The sequence below is a fragment of the Grampus griseus genome (genome assembly GCF_964374135.1).
Source record: "Grampus griseus genome assembly, chromosome: 12".
Taxonomy (NCBI): Eukaryota; Metazoa; Chordata; class Mammalia; order Artiodactyla; family Delphinidae; genus Grampus; species Grampus griseus.
In genome coordinates, this window is record NC_139006.1 from 15790065 (window position 1) to 15802634 (window position 12570).

Sequence of the window (12570 nt, forward strand, 5' to 3'; positions counted from 1 at the left end):
TTTTAGGAAGACAATATTCTGTTCTCTAACAACTTGTGTTCCATTAATCATCTGAGTGTAAGAAAGCATGGCATAGAGCTTTAGGTCTCCCACAAAACTGAATTAACTTTGCTGTTTTTTAAAATTTGATTCTGTGAATTAGATCATTTCTATGGCCGCATGTTTTAACTTTTCGTATGCTTAGCTGTTTTTCTACCATAGTAATTTGAAGTGTAGTATTTGATACTAGAGGTGGGTAGGTATAACCTTTTTTTTCTTTCCTTCCGACCTAGTTACCTTTTGACCCGATACGCCGAATCCCTAGGTCAGTATGCTGCTGCATCCCAGTCCTGTAACTTCGCGCTCAGGTTTTTCCACTCCAACCAGAAAGATGTAAGTGAAAAAAAATTTTATTTTTTAATATGGTCTTGGCCTGCTGAAAGAACATGATTCAGAGAGCATCTTCCCTCGGGTCACAAGTACACATATTAAGGTGCACCACGCTGTACTCACATGTGCCCTTAGTCTATAGCTTACTGGCCAAGGCTGTTAGGTAGAGGTAAGGAGTTTTTGTGTTTGTTCGTAAGGGTATGTTTAATAGAATCCATAAGAAGGTGCATTTAAAACTGGGTATTAGAATATGAAGTGCCTCTTAGGTCTGTGTTTTAATCTCTAAGAGACTTTCTAAGGGTATAAGAAATAGCCCATAAGAGTGTATAGCCTGGGATGCCATATATGATTTTGCGATAGCAGTTGTTCTCGCTTACTTTTATTGATTTCTGAAGTTGATAACCACCATGTTCTTTATCAACAGAGTATACTTATCTTTTCTTACAATTATAAAATTGACCAATTCAGGACACTTTAAGAAACTTAGGTCAGTAGTATGTTTTTTAAAGTAACAATAAATAAGATAGAGCTTTTATGTGCCATAATGAAAGGATGGGATTTGCACCATATTTTTCACTGCAAGCAGATGTGATCTCCACTTGTCAGTTAAGCAGAAATTATTGTGGAAAAAGTATATGGTCTCTACTCAGTCGAGGTATGTAAAACCATCCAGGAACATATGTGGAGATAAGGTGCCTCTCTACAGTGGTCACACTACCTGCTTGCTTCTCATGTGCTTCTAAGACTCATCACCTGGAATTTCGCCATGCCAGGTATCTGCCCATAGTGTTCCATTTTTCATGGTCTGACAGCAACTAAGAAACTTGGCAAGGAAGCTGGTTTCTGAGGTTCTTCTTGGCAAAGCACTCATGAGGATTTTTTAAAAAACCCATTTGTAAATATGACTGCTATACCTAATTTATCTTCCATCTAATTCTTTAAGCTTGTGTTAAATAGAAAGCTGGGACAGGGCAAAAGCATTTCTGACCAATAGAATATAGGTTTATTGTTCTCATCTTGCAATAATTATATTCTGACACACTTCAGGTCATGGCCTAGAGGGCTGGTGTAGCACGGGATTGTGATCTTTGCATCATCAGTTGGCTTTTGAGCTCTATCCCTTTCCACCCATGGCTCCACTTCCCAACAGTGATTGTATCTCTGTTCAAACCTCATTTTGTGCCCTAGCTTCTGATCAGGGAGAGACAGAAGTGGGCATCAGCGTTTAAACATATTGCTCAGAAGCTGCTAGCCTGGCTTCACTGTCAGAAGGGCATCTCTAGGACCTTGGTTCTAAAATCTCTTAGCATAAGTGGGCAGTTGAGTTATAAATCTGTGAGTTTTCACTGTATATTCAAGTATCTGTGCTTGAGAAAAACAAATATCGTATATTAATGCATGTATGTTGAATCTGAAAAAATTGGTATAGACGATCTTGTTTCCAAAGCAGATATAGAGACATAGACATGGATACCAAGGGGGAATGGGGGAGCGTGGGATGAATTGGGAGATTGGGATTGACATATCTACACTATTGATACTATGTATAAAATAGATAACTAATGACAACCTACTGTATAGCACAGGGAACTCTACTCAGTGCTCCGTGGTGACCTAAATGGGAAGGAAATCCAAAAAAGAGGGGATATATGTGTACATATAGCTGATTCACTTAGCTGTACAGTAGAAACTAACACAACATTGTAAAGCAACTATACTCCAATAAAAATTTAAAAAAAAAAAAGTATCCATGCTTGCCCTTCTCTGTTTTCAAGAAGTTTCACTAACTGAGGAAAAAATCAAAAGAAAAGTGTATTTCAAATCTCATTATTCTGGCTCTGATTACTGTGTTTCTAAGGAAGAGGTTAAGTAAACATTTGATATAGTGAAGAATCCTTTTCAAACTTTTGTTTCTCAAATAGCTTGATGTGGATGTGGGGGGTAAATAAGGGATTAATCCAAGCCTGGTGTTTGGTTTTACTCCAGTTTTCAGTCATCCAGCATTCTAGAAGAACTATATTGTTCGTGAGTTGGTCAATAAAGGCACATTATTTTATACTAATAAAAATCAAGCTTTAATTTTTCTTCCCACAAATACTGTGTCTGAGGAAGTGTTTTGAAACCACACACACACACACACACACACACACACACACACACACACACACACACACACACACACACACACACACACACACACACACACACACACACACACACACGAAAGTATTGTAATAGGGAAAGGAGATCCCCAGGAGTGATATGAGAGGGCATGTTGTCCTCAGTGGCTTTTTGTATCTTTGTTTGATATTTTGCTGATGGTTGTGTGTGACAGGAGTGACTAATTCATCTGAATGTATGTGATGCTGAAGCTGATAAAAGTAAAGCATTTTATTAATCTGGGACTAGGACTCTCTGCTTGAAATTTATTTTTATTACTACTAACTAAGAAAACAGCTATTTAATCACATTAAAGTAGATAACTGGGGAGAGAGCATGGAGGGGGCTAGGTTCTGGAGGTAAAAGCAAAACACAGTACAGCAAGGAAAACATACTTTAAACCGTAATGCCCAGCCCAAGTCCCAGAATAGGAAAATGGAGACTGTGGTGTGGACTGTTTCCTGCAGGAGTTTGAAGCTAAGAAAGATCACGATTGTAGTGTTACACTGTATGTGTTAAACCTTCTGATAGTATCAGAAATACATCTCTGGAAAGCTAAAGCTCTATGCTCTACATCTTTTATTCTTGGTAGTTTTTGGCACCCCCAGATGGTTTTTCCTTGAGTGACTGATGTATTTCAATTACCAACTAGCTCTTTGAAAGAACATCTACTCCTTAAATGGAAATCTGCTTTGTAAGGCTTTGTGCTATGGGATTGAAAGTTGTATTTGGAAGGTCGATGTAGGGGTTTTCTTTTTGGAAAGGTCGTTGTCTGCTGTCATCTTATTTGGAATAGAGTTTTATAATATAAAACTAGAGTTTAGATTTACATATCTCCAAAAGTAACTTCCATGTTCGTACTTTAAAAAAAATTGCCTTTACAAGTCTGCATTTTAGGTATTCATGAAGATCATTATTCAAGGGTTTGATGTCCATGTATTTCGCTAATTTTTACAGTGACCAGGGTTCATTTCAGGAATCCATATGGGATCTCAATAGCCTCATTGGTGCATAAATGAGTAGAAATGGGTACAGACAACATTCTCTGATATTCAGAAGTCTTTAAAGTACCCATGGCTTCCAGTTTTGCCTGCAGTTCCAATAGGTCGTTGTTTCTTCAAATCATGGTGCTTCCTCAGTCTGTCCTATTGGTAGCTGCCCAGGCCCTTTTCTAGCTCTGCAGTGATACTTTACTGCAGTATTAAAGGAGGACTATCTTAAAAAAAGAAGCCAGAGAACTATAGTTGCCTTCTTAGTTTGTTAAAGGACTGCATTCCTTTTTTGTGGCCCCTTATTTTTCTCTTGCCTTTTTTCTAAAGTGGTATTCCATGGACCACTCAGAAGTTAAAACTTCCTCTGCACTTGGTAAGGCTGAGTTCTTTCCTTTAACCATAGTATATTTTGGAACTGTAATTAATAAATTTGATTGGAATCACCAAAGTCAAATTTTTATCCTGATTAGTTGCTGGATCATATGTTACTAACCAGCCGTTTTTTTCAAACTGTAAGGTCCTGTTGCAAGGGCTGTTGGTAAACCTTGCTATGTTTTCCAAACCAAGAGGCCATTGGATAGGCATATGTGTTTAGGGTATCCTGGCCTCTTCTTGACTGAGCGTATCACTGTCCTTTAATCAAGCTAGAAGGTACACTTGAGCTTTTTCAGATAGTCCTTCTTTAAACCTGCAGGATCACAAGTAATCTTTTTAATTTTCTTGTGTCCGTCCGTCTTTAATTTCTCCAGATACTGCAGGCAAACAGCTCGCCGAGGTGTCCCATGGGGGTTTAAAAGCCGCATCGAATGCAGTTGAATTAGCGCCCGTGGCGCAATCCCGCGGCCTGAAATGAACCCTGCGAGGCTGTGTATCAGAGGGTATGTTGTTGACTATTGGCCTATTTTCCTATTGGGCAAATTATTCGGTCATAATGGAGATGGGGGCAGAGCTGACTGAGGCTGTGCAAAAAGACTGTCTTTTCTAGAAAGGATCTTTGGGGGCAGACATCAACTTTGAGTTTAGTACTTTACTTAGCCCAAAAGGGTGCCCTTCTGACTTCCGATCCTGATGGCGTAGGCCCACACCCATGAAATGTTCTTCCCTGAGATTTTCTTCTGTTGTGCCAGAATTTCTGTTTAGGATTCTTTATCTTGCCTCTGTTCATGTTTCATCTGTATATATGTATTAATCTAATTAAAGCACATGTGGTGTATGTTATGGGATTTTCTAGCATAGTAGTTTGGATGGACAGGTAACCTGGTTTTTGCATTTTCTGTCCTCAGAATGGATGATGACATGAATTTTTATAGGTCTTTTGTTTGGTGTCTTCTATCTTGATGCAATACACATATTCCTATGTTTGTGATATATTATTCAGAAGTAAACAAAACCAAGGAGCAGCCTGTCTTTTTTCTGAAGGACAGTAATTTTTATTTGTGGTGGTGGTGGGATGGTTATATTATTCTGGTATTTTGGGAACTTTGTATAAAACAAAGTTTATCTTAGATGCAGAAAAACATGGAGTAATATCCCTTCCACAATGGCACTAACCAAAACCTTGACTGATGTGGTATAACAAAACCTTCAGTCCTGTTGAAATGAACATAACTGCTAGGAGAAAGTCTACATGGTGGTAGCAGCAGCTAAATATTATTAGTAGTAATATTAGTGAAGAAGACATTTGACTCCAGTATAGGATAGAAGAAAAATATCATTTTTAAAAGCTGATATTCTGTTTGGTGACCAAGAACTTTAAAGATTAGATTCAACATCTTAATTTTAGTTTGAGTGTTGTTTTGTTTTGTCTGGCAAGGTATGTCTTCGTTACCTGACATGTGAAATGTTTATACCAAGGTGATGTCTTTCCTTCCCAGACCTCAGAATATATTATTCAAGCTTACAAATATGGTGCATTTGAGAAGATCCCAGAGTTTATCGCTTTTAGGAACAGGCTGAATAATTCTCTTCATTTTGCACAAGTCCGTACTGAACGGATGTTGTTAGACCTTCTACTTGAAGCAAATGTGTAAGTATTGCACAAGAGCTAATAAGGAACTAAGAGATTAGATCAGATGCTGAGAGCCATTAATGGGCCTCATGGGTGTCATTAGCGGGCTTAAGCTAAAGAAAAATGGGAAAAAAAAAAATGTAGGAGGGGACAGGGAAGAAAGGGGAAGGTGCCTGTCATGGGGAATGATAGGGTACTGCCAGCACCATCCCAGGTTCCATACAGAAACCAGCTAGGCCATGGTCATCATCCCTGGCCCATATTATGTTTACAAGCTTCCCCATACCCTGCAAACATGGGATTTCAGGAATTAATCCTGATGAACTTTATTTTGGTTGGGCCTCCAGATGCCTTTCTTTTGCTGTGTAGCAGGCCAGAACCAGTGCTTGGTTCTATTTCACGTTATATGAGCTTTTACTTCCTAATATTAAATAAAGCCTTCCTTTCTTCCTTCACTCTTTCCTTTTCTCTCTTTCTAATAAAACAAAGTCCTGGCTAACATGTTTTCATGACTATTTTATTATTGAATAATACTTAAATAAATTTTCATTATCACAGATCAACCAGCTTAGCAGAAAGTGTAAAGTCAATGAATCTTCGGCCAGAAGAAGATGACATTCCATGGGAAGCCTTGCGAGACAACAGAGATTTAAATGTTTTCTTTAGCTGGGATCCAAAAGACAGGTAACTTGAATTTAACCCCAAGCAATTTATTTTTAAAGAATCAAGATGAATTTAAGAGTTTTATATATTATATTATATATTATGTATATATAATAACATTTTTATTGTAGGGATCAGAAAATATAGGTAAGCCAAAGGAAGAAAAGAAAACCTCACCCCTATGTTGAGATTACTGGTTAATCTAAAAGTTAATTCCTCCTTCACAGCATACATGAAAACAGATTCCAGATGGATTAAAGATTATATGTTAAAACTTAGAAGAAAATATAAAAAATATTTTTAAATGGTTGGGACAGTCTTTCTCAGCATTACGTCAGATCTGGAAACAAAGGATTTGACCTGTAAATATTAGTCTTCTATATAGAAGTAAATTTGTTAACAAGTTCTAGAGGTATCTGGTAAATTGGTAAATTTCTTCATCTATATTAATATCCTTCACATATACAGAGAACTCAATAAATCAATAAGAAGAAGATAAATGAAAAACAAATGGGGCAAAGGGTTTAATAGGAAATTAAAGAAATGTACTTTACAGCAATAAAGATTTGTATTTTAATCTATCAGACGAAGATTTAACCTATCCCATAAAAAAAGATTAATCCTTGTTCTCAGCTAGGTTATGGGAAAGTGAGTTGTGAGTTTATATGGCAGTAAAACTTTATATAACCTTTCTATAGGGAATTTTAGTTATATGTATCAAGATTGAAAAGGCTGTGTACCATTTAATTCAGGAGAACCACTTCTAGGAAAGTGGAAACTAAGGAATAAGTGCACAAGTATGCAGAGACATGTATAGAAGGTAGTTCTGAATATGCTGTAATTTGGGGGCTGCCAAGACTACATTCAGTGATTTGCCAGGACTCATGGGATTCTACGTGTAGTTGGACTCACAACTAAGTTGTTTTATAACAAAAGGATACATGACAGGATCAGCAAAGGGAAAGACATATAGGTGGAGTTCAGAAAACTCCATGCACAAACTTGCAGTGTTCTCTCCCTCCTATGAAGGAATATACTGAGCGTGTGCTCCTTTTTCCAGCAGCAAAAAATGCGGTATTTCTGTGCAATATTTCTGCCCAGAGAAGCCCATTAAAGATTTGGTGCCCAAGGTTTTCATCGGCTGGTGATGTAGGCACCCTCAGTCTATCTAGCATGTACCAATATTTCAGACTCCCAGAAGGAAAGCACTGTTCACCCTTAACCACATAATTTGTATGAACAATCTAGGCAGGTGAGCCACTCTTGTCATTTAGGGAATGGTTGGCCTGCTAGGTTCCCAGACATCAGACAAGGGCCAACCTTGCAAGTAGGCCCTTCTGAAGATAATAGCCTCACGGCTGCTATGTTAACTTTTTTTTTTTAAAGAATATTTGGTGGGGGGATTATTTATTTATTTATTTGTTTGTTTTATTTTTGACTGTGTTGGGTCTTCGTTGCTGTGTGTGGGCTTTCTCTAGTTGTGGTGAGTGGGGGCTACTCTTGGTTGCAGTGAGTAGGCTTCTCACTGTCATGGCTTCTCTTGTTGTGGAGCACGGGCTTTAGGCACGCAGGCTTTAGTAGTTGCGGCACGTAGGCTCAGTAGTTGTGGCTCATGGACTCTAGAGCACAGGTTCAGTAGTTGTGGTGCACAGGCTTAGTTGCTCCGTGGCATGTGGGATCTTCCCAGAACAGGGCTCAAACCCATGTCCCCTGCATTGGCAGGCAGATTCTTAACCACTGCACCACAAGGCAAGCCCTGTGTTAACTGTTTTCTGTACACACTGTCATAAAAAGATGCAGTTTGCAAAATAGTATAAACACTGTGAACCCATTTTATCTGTTTAAAGTATATTACATAAATATTTGTAGTTCATTTTCGTACATCGTATTGCAAAAGTCTGAAAGGATCTATACCAAGCATGTTAATATTGTGGGTTCTCCATCAGTAGTAATATGGTAGTTATGACTTGTTGACATTTCCCTTATAAACTTTTTTTTTTTTTTTTTTTTTTTTTTTTTTTGCGGTACGCGGGCCTCTCACTGTTGTGGCCTCTCCCGTTGCGGAGCACAAGCTCCGGACGAGCAGGCTCAGCGGCCATGGCTTACGGGCCCAGCCGCTCCGCGGCATGTGGGATCTTCCCGGACCGGGGCACGAACCCGTGTCCCCTGCATCGGCAGGCGGACTCTCAACCACTGCGCCACTAGGGAAGCCCTCCGTTATAAACTTTAATTTTGAATTGTTTGTGCAGAATAACTGGATTTATGTTGTGTTAGGCTGAAAGTTGACAATTTTGGCTACCATTTGTGGATTTTGACTTAGATTCATTATGCATATCAGAATCTTTTTTTATAAGAGCATGGAAAAACATTTGTTGTAAACTGCTCTTTAACAAAGAATATTTAGTTTTTTTAAACATAAAGTTTGACTGGCAGTTAATAGTGTGAAGCAGATCATATTTGTATTGATTGAAAATGAAACTTAGAAACTTAGGTTTTAAAATCTAATTTAAAATCTAGTGACAGTTCTTAGCTTACTATTATTTATCATTTGAATCATCTAAATTTAGTGAGAATATTAATTGAGAATGTTTTTCTTTCTAATTTTTATACTCTGTAAATCACGGCCTTAAAAATAATAATGCATAATGAAACAATTCCAACATGAAAAGTGTTTTTTACTTTTGTTACATAAAAATAATTTGAGTGTTTACTTAATATACCTTGAGTGGTTATCTAGTAAATCACTAAATAGATGGTATCACTCAACAAATAATGTTATTATTTTCTGAAGGAATAAAGATTTCCAGTCATTAAACAAAAACTAAATAATAAAGTGTTCTGTATCAGGAATTCTAAATATGCCTTTCTAAGATCGTTTTTATGTGTCATTTTTACCCTGAAAGTTTTAACTAATTGAAGTGATGGTTCAAAATAAATTTTAGAAAACTTAGGATAGCATGGATTCTGTTCCTATAACAGAATCTCAGTGGAATATTTTTCCCAAGACTAATACAAATTTAATCTGATTTTTTTAAGACTTTGTTAGCTTCCATTTAAATGATAATATAGGGACTTACCTGGAAATCAGGTCCAATGGTTAAGACTCCACCTTCCAATGCAGGGGGTGCGGGTTTGATCCCTGGTGAGGGGTGCACATGCTGCGGGGCGCAGCCAAAAATTTTAAAAAAAAGGAAAAAAAAGATAGTACAAGCATATACTCTTTGGGAGCATTTTTTGTTCTTCAGACAAACAGAAGTGATTTTAATAAGGCTTAATAATATTTAATGGCAAGCTTCTGTTCTATTTTAAAAATCTAGTCTTTTGACCACTTTGACTTTTTAAATACATGACATCTTTACCAAGTACACTGAAGGTCTATTATAGGGAGAACTGGTTGGGAGAAAATAAAAGTTTTGATTGTAAGTCATTCATTTAATTAAAAAACATTGCAAATACTGCATGTTGTTATTTATATAAAATCAGATAAAGGACATTCTTGTCAGGTTCCAAAATTTGTATATACTTTTAGGTCATAAGAGTTAATAGTTTTATTTATTACTTTGTAGATTATGTTATTTATGTGTGAAACAAAGCAGGAAAATATATTGAGAAAGAATTTGTTTATGGAGGAGTTTTTTAATGTGTTACATTTCTTAAATGTAAACATATATTTCTAATGCGTACTTAAGTAATGTTTAAGGAAACCAAAGTAATGCATTGTTGTGCATGTTGGCAGTCAAAAATAAAACCATTTTGGTGGTTAAAAAATATATATATATTGTGGGTTCTTGGTTATCAGGTCCCATTTTCCTTTTACTTTTTTTACTTTTCTGTCATTTGAATTTTTTATATTATGTATTTTATCATCAGAAAAATGAATCTCATGTAAGGGGAAAACGACCTGTTAGGTAGGTTATCTTTCCCATTTTATGGATACCGAAATGGGGACTTGGACTGTTTTGGTTTGTCCAAGATCATTCAGCTATTAAATGACAGCTGAGACCATTCAAAGGCGTCTTGACTGATGAAAGTGAACTTTGAAAGCTTTAAAGTTAACATGAATAAAATGGATGGTTTGTGGATGTTTCTTTTTAAGGGATGTTTCTGAAGAACATAAGAAACTTTCCTTGGAGGAGGAGACAATGTGGTTAAGAATCCGTTCCTTAACCTTGAGGCTGATCAGTGGACTTCCAAGTCTTAACCATTCTGTTGGGCCAGAGAACTCAGAGAAGACCACTGAGAATGGAGTATCCTCCCGGATTGATATTTTCCGTTTGCTCCTTCAACAGCTGGAGGTGGCCCTGGAGACGGGAAAGCGATTTATTGAGAAGGACATTCAGGTATCATCAGTGCGTATTTACAATCAAAGCTGCAATAATATGTGACTGTCTTTTTGAAAATAGGAATTGGGGATGGGTGAGTAGTAAAGAACAGTATTTTGTCCCACTTTATGGCATCTACAGGAAAAAGACAAACTTTTTAAACTTGAGGAATTGCAGATGCTTCCTCAGTATCCAAATTGGATAGTGAGGAAAAGCAAAATAGCTTTTTTGTGATGGTAAACTTTTTAATACCTGTCAACAAATTAATACAGCGTTTCTGTTTTCACCATAATGATTTGGTTATTATTAGCTTGCTGATCAGTGCTTTGTAACTTAATCATGGAGATAGATTTTTATCCAGTTCCTTGTTTTCTCATTTTGTATTTTATGAATTTAAATTTCAGTGGATTTAAAGAACATTTAAAGAACTTTTTTTCCTTTCCAGTATCCTTTCCTTGGTCCTGTACCTACCAGAATGGCTGGATTCTTTAATTCTGGCTGTTCTCAGTGTCAGACCAGCTCTTTTTATCTTGTTAGTGATATTTATGAGCTGGACATCAATGGTTTAGGTAAGTGTATACTTGCATGAGTATGTTTACAGCGTCTTTGTCACTGAAAACTTAGTAAATGCAACAAAATATCTATAACCTCACATAGTTGGAAAAATTTGGAGGAGATGGGAGGTGGAAGCTGTTCTGGAATCTCTGGTTTGCTATAGAAGAAAGTCCATTAAACAGTTTACAAAATAATGTTTAGAAGCTTAAGTCCATTCCATATTTTTTTTTAATCCGCCCTGCTGCGCCCCCCACACCCCACCCCCGCACCTCTAAATGCTGCTCACTCCCTTTCCCTCATTTTCCCACTTTTGTTTTAAGTCTGTTCCATATTTAAAATCATTTTTTAGGGCCAAAAGTTGAAGAAATCCTTGATTTGTTGAAATATTGTTGGATTTCAAGTTGAATTCTTTTCATTCATTCATTTAAAAATTTTTTTTTAATTGAAGTATAGTTGATTTACAATGTTATGTTAGTTTCTGGTGTACAGCAAAGTGATTCAGTTATACCTGTATATATATACATGTATTTTCATATTCTTTTCCATTCTGGTTTATGATAGGATACTGAATATAGTTCCCTGTGCTATGCAGTAGGACCTTGTTGTTTATCTGTTTTATGTCTAGTAGTTTGTATCTGCTAATCCCAAACTCCTAATTTATCCCTCCCTCATTCCCCTTTGATAACCATAAATTTGTTTTCTATGTCTGTGAGTCTGTTTCTGTTTTATAAATAACTTCATTTGTATCAGATTAAATTCTTTACTTAAAAATGAAGGCCTAGGGACTTCCCTGGTGGTCCAGTGGGTAAGGCTCTGTGCTCCCAATGCAGGGGGCCGGGGTTTGATCCTTGGTTGGGGAACTAGATCCTGCATGCATGCCGCAGCTAAGAGTTTGCATGCTACAACTAAGAAGTCTGCATGCTGCAACTAAAGATCCCGCATGCCACAACAAAGACCTGGTGCGGCCAAAATAAATAAATAAATATTTAAAAAAAGAAAGAAGAAGGCCTAAACTTTGTAGAGAAAAGATTTTTTTCTAAGCTGTCAACCCAGCGAGAGTCACAAATACCATATAGGTCATGTTTTTTTGTTTGTGTTTTGTTTTTCACAAGTCATAAGGCTTGTGGATCCTGTCATTTAGAGTATTTGAAACACATAGATTTCTGGTCCTCCTAGAGAATCTTAGGTAGTGCTTTTGGCAGAACAGTAATTAATACCTTTCTTTGCCTTTTTTCTTTCCCTTTCTCTTTCCTTTTCTCCTTTTCCTGTCCTTCATCTTTCTCTCAGTAATGGAATTTAGAGGCCTGTGGGTCTTAAGAGAAAACAAAATGTCCTTGCCTATGCTTCCAGGTATTGGTCTTGCTTCTTTATCTTACTAAAAATTGAATTGAAAGTTTTTCATTGTGTTTCAATTTTAGAGGATACAATGGAGATCCAGGAGCGAGTAGAGAATAGTCTTAAGTCTTTACTAGAACAGTTAAAAGGTAAGTGGTCTTACTGT

General features: G+C 36.9%; 1 protein-coding gene across 3 annotated transcripts in view; it reads left to right on the top strand.

Moving 5' to 3' along the window:
* NAA25 (N-alpha-acetyltransferase 25, NatB auxiliary subunit) overlaps nt 1-12570 on the top strand; it is a 72637-nt gene that overhangs the window by 42582 nt on the left and 17485 nt on the right. For all 3 annotated transcript variants that reach the window (XM_082667596.1, XM_082667595.1, XM_082667594.1), the window contains 6 exons: nt 273-372; nt 5396-5547; nt 6088-6213; nt 10289-10532; nt 10960-11083; nt 12488-12553. In XM_082667596.1, the coding sequence (XP_082523722.1) occupies nt 273-372; nt 5396-5547; nt 6088-6213; nt 10289-10532; nt 10960-11083; nt 12488-12553 (812 nt within the window). The remainder of the gene's footprint in view (nt 1-272; nt 373-5395; nt 5548-6087; nt 6214-10288; nt 10533-10959; nt 11084-12487; nt 12554-12570) is intronic.